The sequence below is a fragment of the Polypterus senegalus genome, chromosome 17, assembly GCF_016835505.1.
Source record: "Polypterus senegalus isolate Bchr_013 chromosome 17, ASM1683550v1, whole genome shotgun sequence".
NCBI lineage: Eukaryota > Metazoa > Chordata > Cladistia > Polypteriformes > Polypteridae > Polypterus > Polypterus senegalus.
In genome coordinates, this window is record NC_053170.1 from 62,665,374 (window position 1) to 62,678,310 (window position 12,937).

The following is a 12,937-nucleotide window of genomic DNA, read 5'->3' on the forward strand; positions in this document are numbered from 1 at the left end:
AATGTCAGACCTGCAGTTCCCAAGACGCACATATTGAGGTCTGTCTGTAAGATAGTCCACAATCCATGCCACCAGGTGTGAGTCTACTCCCATCTCAGTCAGCTTGTCTCTAAGGAGCAGAGGTTGGATGGTGTTGAAGGCGCTAGAGAAGTCCAAAACATAATTCTTACAGCACCACTGCCTCTGTCCAGGTGGGAGAGGGATCGTGTAGCATATAGATGATGGCATCCTCCGCTCCCACCTTCTCCTGGTATGCGAACTGCAGAGGGTCGAGGCGTGGCGGACCTGTGGCCTCAGGTGGTGAAGCAGCAGCCGCTCCATGGTCTTCATCAGATGTGACGTCAGAGCAACAGGCGGAAGTCATTCAGCTCACTAGGACGTGATACCTTTGGGACAGGGTGATACAAGATGTTTTCCAAAGCCTTGGGACTCTCCCTGTTCCAGGCTCAGGTTGAAGATGCGCTGTAGAGGACTCCCCAGTTCCAACGCACAGGCCTTCGGCAGTCGTGGCGATACACCATCTGGACCCGCTGCTTTGCTGGCACAAGTCTTTTCAGCTCTCTGCTCACCTGGGCTGCTGTAATTGTGGGTGGGGATGTCTCACCTATGCTGGTATCAGCAGAAGGATGGTTGGAGGATGCAGTACTCGAGGTGAGAGTGGGTTACTGTGATCAAACCTATTAAAGAAGTTGTTCATTTGGTTTGCTCTCTCCACGTCTGTCTCGATGGCGGCACCCGCTCGAGCTGCAGCCAGTGATAATCTTCATCCCATCCCACACTTCCTTCATGCTGTTGTTCTGCAACTTCTGCTCCAGCTTTCTCCTGTACTGCTCTTTCGCCCTGAGCTGGACTCGAGTTCCTTCTGCACGCTTGAGCTCATGCTGATCACCACCTTTAAAAGCCCTTTTCTTCTGGTTCAAAAGGCCCTTGATGTCACTTGTAATCCATGGCTTGTTGTTAGCATAGCAGCATACTGTTCTTACTGGAACTACAATGTCCATACAGAAGTTGATGTAATCAGTTGTGCATTCAACAGCCTCTTCAATGTTCTCACTATGTGACCCCAGCAATATATCCCAGTCTGTAGTTCCAAAGCAGTCTCTCAGAGCCTGCTCTGCCTCAGGGACCACTTCCTGAATGAGCGTGTAGTGTAGGTAGCGCCCTCACTCTTGGTTTGTATTGAGGCTGAAGCAGAACCAGGTTATGATCTGCTTTCCCAAGCGCAGGCAGCGGGGTGGCGCTGTATGCGTCTTTAACGCTTGCATACAGTAGGTCGATAGTCCTGTTTCCCGAGTGTTACAATCCACATACTGGGAGAAGGCAGGTAATGTTTTGTCCAGCGTTACATGGTTAAAGTCTCCAGCGATTAGCACAAGTGCCTCAGGGTGCTGCGTTTGTAACTTAGCAACTGCGGAATGGATGATGTCACTCGCCATCTCGCGTTAAGCTTGAGGGGATGTAAACAATAACAGCAATCACGTGTCCAAACTCTCTGGGCAAGTAATAGGGACGCAGACTTACGGCCAACAGTTCGATGTCCTTGCAGCAAGTGGAGATTTTAACGTTTACATGTCCTGAGTTGCACCACTTTGTATTGACATAGAGAGCGAGTCCTCCTCCTTTCTTCTTTCCGCAGGTACTTGCGTCTCTGTCCGCTCTAACTGTGCTATACCCGGGTAGCTCCACGTTAGCATCTGGGATGATAGACGTTAGCCACGTTTCACTAAAACACAGCAAGCTGCATTCTCTGTAGGTTCTGACATTTTTCACCAGCACAGCCAGTTCGTCGATCTTATTTGGTAGTGAGTTCACATTTCCCAGGATCACAGAAGGCACCGACGGTTTATAACGCCATTTTCTCTCAAGTTGTCTCGATTTAATCTTATCTTTCATCTTTGCCGCTGGCTGCCCGATATCGTCTTCTTACCTCGTCAGGTAAATAAGGAACCACACCAGCATAAGCATTTCTTCTCAGTGCTTTAAGCTGACTACTTGAATAGGCGATTCTCGGAGTGTAAAAATCCATGTCAAGTAGTAAAATAGTAAAGTGTCCAGGGAGCAATTCCACATAAAAGAAAGCGGTAGAAGTGATCAGTGAAATAGAGATAAAAAGGTAAAAAGATAAAGTCATATACGGAGCTGCTGAAAAGGCTGCCACTCGGATGCGGTGCCGGAAATGATAAATTTATTTATCAAAAAAATTATTTTCTTTCCTTTCTTTTAGGTGGTTATGCCCTTACAATGATACAGAGGCCAAAATTACAAAATGGTTTTTGCTGATCCACCTATTTTAGTGTCATCATCATCATCACCAGTATAACTGCTATTTTCAGGGTTTACTCAGGTTAGCCAGTTTCCCCCCATATCTTTCCTGCACTCTCCATGGTCCTGCACGTCCTTTAGGATGAGGCCCATTCTTTTTACTTCATCTAACACCACCTCCAAACATGACTTATTTGGCATCACTCATCCTCTCCTTCTCTATCTCCATCTAAGCTCTTCACCCTGACTTTCACTCCACATGTCCAAACTACCTTAGTCTTAATCCACCACCTTTAGCATTCTATAAAATGTTTCTGACTTGTTAATTTCATTATCCAATATTTCTATTCATTTTAAAGAGCAGTGGCTCATGCACTAGTCCACATTGCACTTCAGTTAATTCAGAAAAAATCTCCTTGAGGCATAATCTGGTGATGGTGCAAATTTTGCACCCATTTGCACACAGTTCCTTGAATCCTTGCCTGTTGAAAATGAAAACGTTAATCAAAAAATTAAAATGCTTTCTGAGACAAAGGGAAACAAAAAACAGAGAGATAGCAGTTTTAAGTTGGAGCTGCTTGATGCATTGTGCTGATGTGATGGCTATCTATGCCCAATTTATTGTTTTTCCCTGCCCATCTTTCAGGTGCTGACTGTGATGTGGATGCAGCCGCTCGATACATTGCTGGATTGTTCTTGTCACTCAATAAAACTCCGAGCAAGCTGATATACCACCATTTCACCACTGCAACTGACACCTCCAACGTGCAAATTGTCTTCCAAGTCGTTATGGACACTATCATAAAGGAAAATTTAGAAGCTGTTTCATTGCTTTAATTAAGTGATGAGAAACCTAAGTGCCTGGAAATGATTGCACTAAATGGCTGATAAATGCCACCATGAAGAATGCTAAAACTGAAGTAAAAGATTGCAGCTATGTTGAAGGGAGTGTTTTATTCTTCACTCTTAAAAATGAAGTGAAGTATTTTTTTTGATATTGTCTGATGAAAATGATATAATCAGAAAGCATCTGCGTTGTTTTGTTGTTTAAAACAAAGTGTTTAAGATGAAAGATGCCTGAAAATGTTTCCATTTTTCATTGTTCTGATTTTCAAAAGTCGTTTTTGTAGACTTGTATTTCTATCATCTATCATCATCATTCAGATGACGGGGAGCGAAGGAGGAGATGTGTCTGAACATACAAAAGCAAGTGAGCTGCTTGGTGCTTACTCAGGTAACAATTTAAAAGACACACAGATTATTTGCAAAGCTGAAGCCACAAACAAATCATACCATTTTAATCTTATATCTTCAATCTCAGAAGAATTTCATAGCTGTTAGAAATCTGTGGTCCTAATTGTATTCTTTCTATGCAGCCCTGCTTGGGGTAACGGACTTCCTCATCTAGAATATTTTGTTAAATAATTTACAGTTTTATAAACTCTACGTAAACATAACTACAAAACAAAATGATATAATTATCTCCCTTATTCTGATCATCTGATAATATGTTTTGACATTGCTGAATATTTTGTTTAGAAGATGGTTTCTATTAAATGATTTAATAGGCAGTGACAACTCTGACAGCTGGGGTTAATGAAAACAAATGACAAAATAAGCATTTGGGGGCTGCTTTAGTTTGCTTTCAAGTTAGAACTTAGCCCCTGTACATTTGCCATTTTCAGTCTTTGGTTAACTGAGTAACAAATGGATTCTGATTTAATAACATTTTTTGGATAACTCACCTTTGAGTTGAGACCTTTAAGTAAGGCTCTTATTTGTCCACTTTTTCTGCCCGATATCCAAAATTTTGATAGTGACAATTAACTGTTCAAATATTTATTTTCTTATCAGCATATGTGTAGAAGATTCAGAGCCAAGGCAGTAGTATCTTCCAAATCTGTAATCTGACCCAGAATTTTCCTTTATTATGAGTACATCATACATCTCCGAAGTATATTAAACCAAAGAAAGTTTGCTTTATAAACCAGACATAAATTATACTGACCTATGCAACTGTGATAGTTTGTTAAAAACTCAAGGATTGGGAAGGACTGTGAGTATTACGTACAGTATGTATATGAAACACTGTATATTCACTGTAAATTTCATATGTCTATAATGTCTTTATTTTTTTTAATTATGACCAAGAATCACTTGTATGTTTGAGTTGATTGTGTTAAGCTTGACTGTGGCATTTAACTTAAGACAAAGAAAGTGAACTTAATATGTTACTTTTCTGTGAAGTGCCTTCAAGAAACAGCTAGCATTGACACTGAAATTGTATTTACATTATTTAAATGTGTCCATGTGTTTGTTTGTTTGTTTGTTTAAACACTAACTCTTAATGTGCAAATAATTTAATGACTATTGTAAATGAACTTGATTGTGAGTATCTTGTTAAAAAAAGTTATTTCTATATATTTTTTGCCATGTATAATATGTATGTAAAATATTTCTTTGACTTACCAAAACGTTGATTTGCTAGTTGTTTTCTCTCTCCTTTTAATATAGCACCTTTGATGCAGATATTTAATAGCAGAGTTGGAACAATTTGAAATGTGTTGATGATGAAGTTCCTTGAAGAATCCTGGATTTGGGGAGGTTCTGGTTGCTTACTGTATCTGTTTGTCTTTCCCTGAAGGTCCATTTCGCACTGTTCGGGTTCATCTGCTGCCTGAAGAATTTGACTCCCTTTCATTAACTAGGCTGTGATTATTGAAACATACTCATACCTCAGTTGCAAACCACAGACACATATCGTTTCTTGAAAGTGTATCTCACAAACAAAGTGTTAGCCACGTGAGGAGAGCAGGAGAAATGGATGGATTATACTGTATCTTGAAATTAATTTAGAACTCAGAGTTTGATAGAATCATGATGTAAATGCAAGTGTTTTATGCATAACTGTGATTACCTATAGCCTCCATACAGTATATCCATGTTGGGGTGTAGACAAGGAACAAAGTAGACATCAGTGTGAGGGTGATGGTGATGAATGCTCTACGCTATAAATAAAATAAGCATTCATCTTCCCAAAGCATAGAGAAAAGAGACATCATCTCCTCAGCTGGATTAGACTTGGGCAGCCTTATAGAGTCCAGGAATTGAAACTTCAACCATTGTGGTAAGAAAAGTGCTTTCTGCATCAAAGGACACACACCCTGAACTGGCCAGTGTGCAATGGCCGATTAACCAAACCCAAATGTGTTTGTAATGTGCAGAATCTACAAAGATAGAGACCATAGTTCAGACTCTGGACTTTGGTATTTAAGGCTGTAGCACCAATTACCCATTACAGGTGGAACTGCTTAAATATTTGAATCAGAATAAAACCGGTTTCTTTTTAAATAAATTCATGAGAGCCCTTTTCCCTTTGCTATATTTTTATAGGGAAATTAAATTATAATCTGAGAGCAAGACAGAATTAACTTTTGTCAAACATTGACCAACAGCCCATCCCCCAGATTTACACACAGTGTGTACTGCACTTATGTGGTCCAGTGGTCAGGATGCCAGAGTTAGAACTTTTTTCTGTATTTTTCCATTTTACACTGATTTCAGTAAGACTTCTCTGAAGACTACGTGAGTGTACTGAAAAGGATATATCCAAGACCAAGTAGGTTTTAGGAAAGGCTGAGGCTGTGATTATCAGATTTTTATCATATTTACTCAACAGGGTACTTGAAATGGCACTGAATCGACAGTAACTAGTGTGCATGTTTTTCATGAATCTGAAGGCAGCTTATGACGCTGCTGATAGACCAAAAACATGGGAGATTCTTCAAGAATTCAAAGTACCCTAAGAGGTCCAGAGAACTGCTATGGTCCTGGTTAAGCACACACTCATTCAGCAGGAAAAAGTTAAAGACCAAGTAACCGACAAGTCTGACATCAAGACTGGCTTAAGACAGCATCGCGTCCCATCTCCTTCATTGTTCAACCCCTTCATAGATTCAGTAAAAGATAAGCAATCAGAGACCACAACACTGACAATCACGGCATCAGAACTGAATACCGACTACATAGAGGTAACCTAACAGAAAGAACTGAAGCTGCCCTAAACCTTCTCTTTGCTGCAAGTGTCTGGGGCAACCAATGACTGAGTTTTAGAATGATATGCAAGAAGGGAGGCAAAATGGATCCTGGTGATTCTAGGCCGGTAAGTCTAATTTCTATACCAGGCCAAATTCTGGAAACTTTAATAAGAAATAAATTAGAAAAGTAACTAAATGAAAATCCACCTTAATTAATGACCAAGTGTATTTGTGTGTATATACAGTATCTGTGTGTCCATTCAGTTGCTATGTCTCTGTTATATGCCTTTTGGTATGGAGTGCGTTAAAGAATTACTGTTTGTGATGTCCCATCTGTTACAGTGAAAAATGCAAGGCATTGTATTACTACATGCATTACAAAGTGCATTCCAATAGATGATGAACTGTAAATGTTAACAATGAATAATTCAATAGAGAGTAATCTACCAAATGGACAGAGATCAGAAAAGTACCTAAATAAAAATCCACTTTCATAAAAGCACAAGTGTCTGTTGGTGTGCCTGTCTGGTTGCTAGGGTTAGGAAGAAAAATGTCAAAACATGTAGAAGAAGGGTAAAAAGGGTAATTAAAAATATAAAATAAGAGTCTAAAATTGGTCTTTCCGACCTTGTCTTTTGTTGGATATTATACGCCGGCAACAGCAACATGGTAGTGACTTTCTTACACCCATTTGGGCCACTTGAACTAGGCTTATATCTGTAATGCTTATGACTGGTACTGTTACAATGGATGAATGAAAATAACGATAAATCAACACACATGTTAGGAAAACCAAAATTGCATCATGACTAGGCTAGAGTTGCTAAACCAGCCCATTGCGGTAGTGAGCGCACCTGCATTTTCCCTGCAAAGCAGTTCAATGAGCAACGCCGAGACCAACAAGTGAAAATGGGTGGCTCTGTGTGAAGAGGGAAGGGATCAGGTGCGTTATTAATACACCAGACCAAAAGGATGAATTGTGTATCAAGTGAAAATCATGGGTCTTTGTTGATTACTTAGATTTCAACAAGTCTTACACAGGTAGCACAGCTAATATGGCATTATTTACTTGAACTTTCAAAAAGCCCTTAATATGGTCCCACACCAAAGCTTAATTCTGAAACAACATGCTGTAGTCATCAGAGGTAACCTTCAAAACTGGATCTCAAGTTTGTTAACTGGCAGGAGAAAAAGACTGCATGTAAAAGGAGAATGCTAATGTGAAGCCAGGTCATCAGTGGGTGGGTCTGTCCTTGGACTGTTACTTTTTTTGATTTGTAGTAATGACATACATGTCGGTGTAGTTAGTGAACTTGTGAAATTTGCAAGTGACATTAAAATTGGAGGAAGTTCAGACACTGAGGAGGCAGCAAAAACAATTCAAAAAGACCTGGGGCCTCATGTATAACACCGTGCGTAGAACTCGCACTATAACATGGCGTAAGCACAAAAGCCGAAATGTGCTTACGCACAGAAAATTCCAGATGCAAGAATCTGTGCGTACTCCAACTTCCATGTTCTTCCGCTACATAAGTCCCAATCAGCGTGAAAAGTAACTCTTGTGCACGCGTTTTATGTAACGCCCCAACTCCTCCCAGAATTACGCCCTCTTTGAATATGCAAATGAATATAAATCGCCCTTAAGCTTAGCCTTCTGTGAAAAGCACGGGGGAAAATATAAGAATTTCAGCAAATACCAAGTGGAGGCAAAGGAAAAACATACTATTTGTTCAAATAAACCGTGGTATAATCAACAAAAGGAAGTTGATCGAGTGACATAGCGTGTTGGAGAAACTTGAAAGCTCACGTTCACAAAATCGCACAGTGCCGGAAATAAAAAAGAAGTCACATATCAAGTCGCTGTGAAAAGCCAAGATGTAGCCCACTGTCTGAGTGTCATATGAAAGATTATTAGGGTACAGATAAAAAAGGCACACGGTGGGGAAAAAGCACGAAATGTCAACTTCAATCTCGACATTTCCACTTTAATCACGTAGTTTATTTTGTCATTAAAGTAGAACATCATAAACTTCATCTTAAAATCGTTTAATTAACCAGTTTCTCAAATCACATTGTAATTAAAGTAGCACGTTAAATGCTTTGTTTTGTATTTGATCTTCTATGTGCCTATGTGTGTGAATCACTACTTGCTTCTTAAACCGGCTCTCTTCCTCCAACTGGACACAGAATCCATTACATTCATGATATTACAGCTCTCTGAATAACTAAAATACTGAGATGTATACGTGATATCATTTTTATGATGATAGGAGTTAAATCACGTTATTAAACATGTGTTTCACTTCGATGAAATAATTTATTGCAGCAGTACTCAGGGGCGGCTCTAGGCTTGTGGAGGCACTGGGCAGAGGAAGAATCGGTGGCTCCTTTGCCTGCCAATGTCAGTAAGGTAGCTTATACACGGTGGATGGCCAGGACCGTTGCAGACACTGCATAGCCGCCGCGTGCTCATGACACAAGCATTTATCTTTTGCCGAAATTTGTTGCTGCGTTTTTAGCTGTGTTGTTATTTTCTCTTTCTGTTTTATATTCAATATACTGTATATTGGCGTAGCCACCACTGCAGTCCTTGCTTTTCTTTCCCCAAGTAACTGATCGCCACACAATCAGCTCTGTAATAAAAGTTAAGCCATCTGTAAGCTTAGCGCCGATTCTTCAAAACGTTTAAGAAACTTTGAAATATCTTCGTAGTACATGTTTAATTATTCTATCCTTCACGACACTCCCAGTGAAGAATATAGATTAAATGAAGTTAAAGTTTTATCTGTATAATTTAATAAACATTTTGCTGCATTTCACCTTAAAAATGATATCGTCATCATATGTAAATACGAGCTTTATAAAGTGGCTCAGGTTGTGCGATATTATAACTGTAGTGTAAGTTTACAGTGGGGTGATTGTACTTATAAGTACAAACAGTTCTACAAGGTGCAATTATTGAGTGCATTTAAAGTTCTTGGGATGAAACTGTTTCTGAACCGCGAGGTCTGTACAGGAAAGGCTTTAAAACATTTTGCCGTGGCTGAGACAGCGTGTCCTTGAAGCTGTAAACCGATAATTCTCTTTCCGATCAGCTGCTGCTGTGATTCACACTCAGATACAGTGATATAAATACTACGAGTGGTGCAGTGAGAGTAATATGGAAAAAGATGATCCGCTGTGGCCACTCCTAACGGGAGGAGCTGAAAGAAGAAGAAGAAGTGAGAGTAACAACGCTAAAGCAGTTATGGTATTTGGAATACTATGGCTGTTCCCTTGACCATTATATTGTTACAAGTTAATTACAATCAGATGCGTTACACTAATAAACAATATGTGGTTAGTTTCAGTGTATTTATAAAGCCGCGTCAGGAAAATAAGGTGTAACCACACAGGAACCGTAGCACTGCTTTGACGCTGGCTGCCGCCAGTCTGCAAAACCGAGCAGAGAAATAGCGTACGACAAGGCATGAGGTACCGTGGGAAAGTGCGTGGCTTTACGCCAAGTGTATGTTTTATACATCGCGATTTGAATGTGGAAAAGTTCTTACGCAACATTTCTGTGCGTACGCACCGTTTATACAAGAGGCCCCTGGACAAGCTTCAGAGCTTAGCAGACTCTTTGAAAATTGCAGTTTAACGTAGAAAAGTGCAAGGTGCTGCACATGGGTAAAAGGCATGTCAATTATAAGTAAAAGATGGGAGACATTTTCCTAAAGAAAACAACCCATGAAAAGAATTTTGAAGTTTATGTTGACACCACGTTTTCATTGTCTAATTTCAACAAGCAATTAAAAAGGCAAATAAAATATTAGGCTGTTTTATAAAAGCTTGAATGTAAGTCAAGGGACATTGCACTTGGACTATATCGTGCACTAGTGAGACCACACAGTACTCTGGATGTGCAGTTACCACGCTACAAGAAATACAGCAGCACTTGAAGCAGTGCAGAGGACAGCAACCAAGTGCTTATCAGGACTTAAGGACATGCCCTACTCTGACAGACTCCAAAAATGAAACCTATAGAGACTGTGAGAGGACCTAATCCGGGTCTTCAAAATTCTCAAAGGCAGTGATGACATAGATCCAGTATAATTTGTTCAAATAAATGGTGAATCACATACTCAAGGACATCAGTGGAAATTAAGGGGAAGTAGATTTACTATTGAAGCCAGAAAGCATTTTGTTACAGAAAGAGCTAAAACCCTGACAACATTTGAGAGGCATCTGGTTGACATAGTGAGACAGCTTAGCTATTATCTACACAAACAAGCTTGATGGACTAGATGGTTTAGTCTTGCTCGACAGATTTCTTTTTTTCCTTGTTCATATGTAAATTTGGATGCCTTACTAGCATCAGAAAATGTAACCATCATCAGAGTCAGTGGAGCCACAGTACCAACCAACACTGGCATACCCCTCAGAGGAAAAGACTTTGTTGAGTCTGTAGAGTGGGTCCTGTTGGGTGATATAGCCAGAAGAGGGTGGGATGCCTGTCAGGGTGGGCCACGCAAAGAATGTCTGTGAGTAGATAAAATCCATTTTGTCACAGAAACTGTTATAGTCTGAAGACCAAAACCAGCGGCTTAAAATGATCTCCTTATCATCTTACAAGGACAAATATGACATTTATTATTATATTTTTCAGCAAGACCAGGTCATTGGTGCTTGTAGAAAGAGGTCTCTCATTAAGCACAAACCCAAAGCATGTTAAATTTGAATAGTTGTCATCTCAAATTTACATGCATTACATTCCAAAGATATCTGATGTGAAAACTTTTTCTAGTAACCAGTCAGTTCTAACTTATTTCATAAAACTGTAGATGGACGTACACAAGCTGGACACTCAGGAAGGCATCAGTTGTAGCGGTGCTACATGAATTGGGGCGTCTTAAATGTGTTCTGTGCTGAGTCACGTCTTGTATAGTTTTGTCCCGTTTATATAGTCTGTTGTGTGTCTGTTTAAATGTTTTCCCCCTGGAAACAAAGAGGGAAAGAGAACGCCGTTACCCCTCGAGGTAATTGTCCCTGTCAATCACATCAATTCCATCTGGACCATTGCTATATAAATAAGAGGACGAGAAGAAATGGGGGATCAGTTACATCCCGGACACTTCGGAAACCAAAGAAATACAGAATTTACACCCTTTTCACGCTTGCTGCTTTCGATGCCAAATATTTCATCGCTTCACTATCACTACTCACACCCCCAGGGTTCAGGATCAGACCGACACACCGAGGAGAGCACAGTAAGACTGTTTGTTTGTCGTTTGGGGAAGAAGCAAACAACATTACATAAGTGTGATATATACGGTAGAACAATTCCAACCAGACAAAGTCACATCCATTAATCAACTTCAGTTTAATCTTTTGGACTTTCATGTGTGCTTCGTGTTTTCCGTGTGTCGTATCTGTTTCATGTTCAGTGTAGGGACAAGGGAGAGATTGCATTGTATATTTATTGCTGCACTTTTTATTATGACATTCTGCTGTTCGATTTTGGGGTTGTGTGTGTTTTGTCTAGGCAGATTGGGGGGCTTATTTTATCGTCGATTGGGGAAGTGATTTGAAAGAAGTATGTCTTGTTTAGTGTAACGTTCCCTCAGGTTGTCAGGCCCAGGGATCTTGGTGGTGTAGTTGCCAGTCCAGACAATTGGGTGACTATTGGCCCACATGCACTAAACTTTTATTTTTAAGTTCATTGTGAGTGTTCCCTGTGATGGACTGCACCCATCTGGTGTTTGACCTAGTGCTGTCAGGATGGCATCCATCATAAGCGGTTTATAAAGTGGATAGACCAATGGATTACTTTGTGCTGCTGCTGTTGTTATCTGGCGTTAAGGCTTCCATTAACTCAATATAGTTTGTCACCAAAAGAAATTGAGCTGTGTTATGTTTGGCTGCCTCATTGGAAAAATATGCTGATTTCCTCAAGAAATAAAGATTTGTTGTGATGAAAAGTACAGGCAGAGTCTTCTGTAAGTAAACAAAATTGATTCCCACCCACCTTTAGCCCAATGCTACCAGCTCCCCATGACCCTGAGCTGGATAACCAGGTTTTATTTATTTAGATTCAAAGCAGCCATTAATAGCCAGGAACAGATCATAGCAGATATATGAAATACCAATGGGCTCCTGGCTTTTAAAGGAACCTCACTGCATGCAGTAAGTCGGGATAGGTTTTTGATCTGTCAGTACCCTGTTAGGTCGCCTACTATACATTAAAGATTCCTGTTTTGTCTCCATATTAGGAACCTTTGAAGAGCCTCCCTGGAAAGAACCACACAACCCAGTAAAGTGCACCTGGCATGTTTAAGAGTACAAGCACTCTTGCCTCTTGTTGTCCTCTGACTCTTCTTCGTATTTTATAATTCTGTGTGTACGTTTCAGTCACCTTCAGCAGTCTGCTCTGCATGGGTCAGTTTCCTTTGGAGGCTTACCTGTGTTTCATTTAAAAATGATTTGCCAGTGAATATGCATAAAATACCGATTATGACATTTTTATGACCATTTCCTTTAGCTTTCCAAGCTTTTATTTAATCTCATGCTCAGTGTTGCCAACAGTCATGACAGGACAAACACAAACCCTTAAAAAGAAATTCATTGGCAGTAAAAGCACAGAGTGTCTTAAACGCTGG

At 40.1% G+C, this 12,937-nt stretch overlaps 1 protein-coding gene across 1 annotated transcript in view; it reads left to right on the forward strand.

The window, feature by feature from the left end:
• The window catches only part of gnav1 (guanine nucleotide binding protein (G protein) alpha v1), a 345,398-nt gene extending 338,600 nt beyond the window's left edge, over window positions 1–6,798 (forward strand). The window contains exon 9 of the mRNA XM_039739505.1: window positions 2,909–6,798. Within this exon, the coding sequence (XP_039595439.1) occupies window positions 2,909–3,099 (191 nt within the window). The 3' untranslated portion in view covers window positions 3,100–6,798. The remainder of the gene's footprint in view (window positions 1–2,908) is intronic.
• The last annotated feature ends 6,139 nt before the right edge of the window (window positions 6,799–12,937 follow it).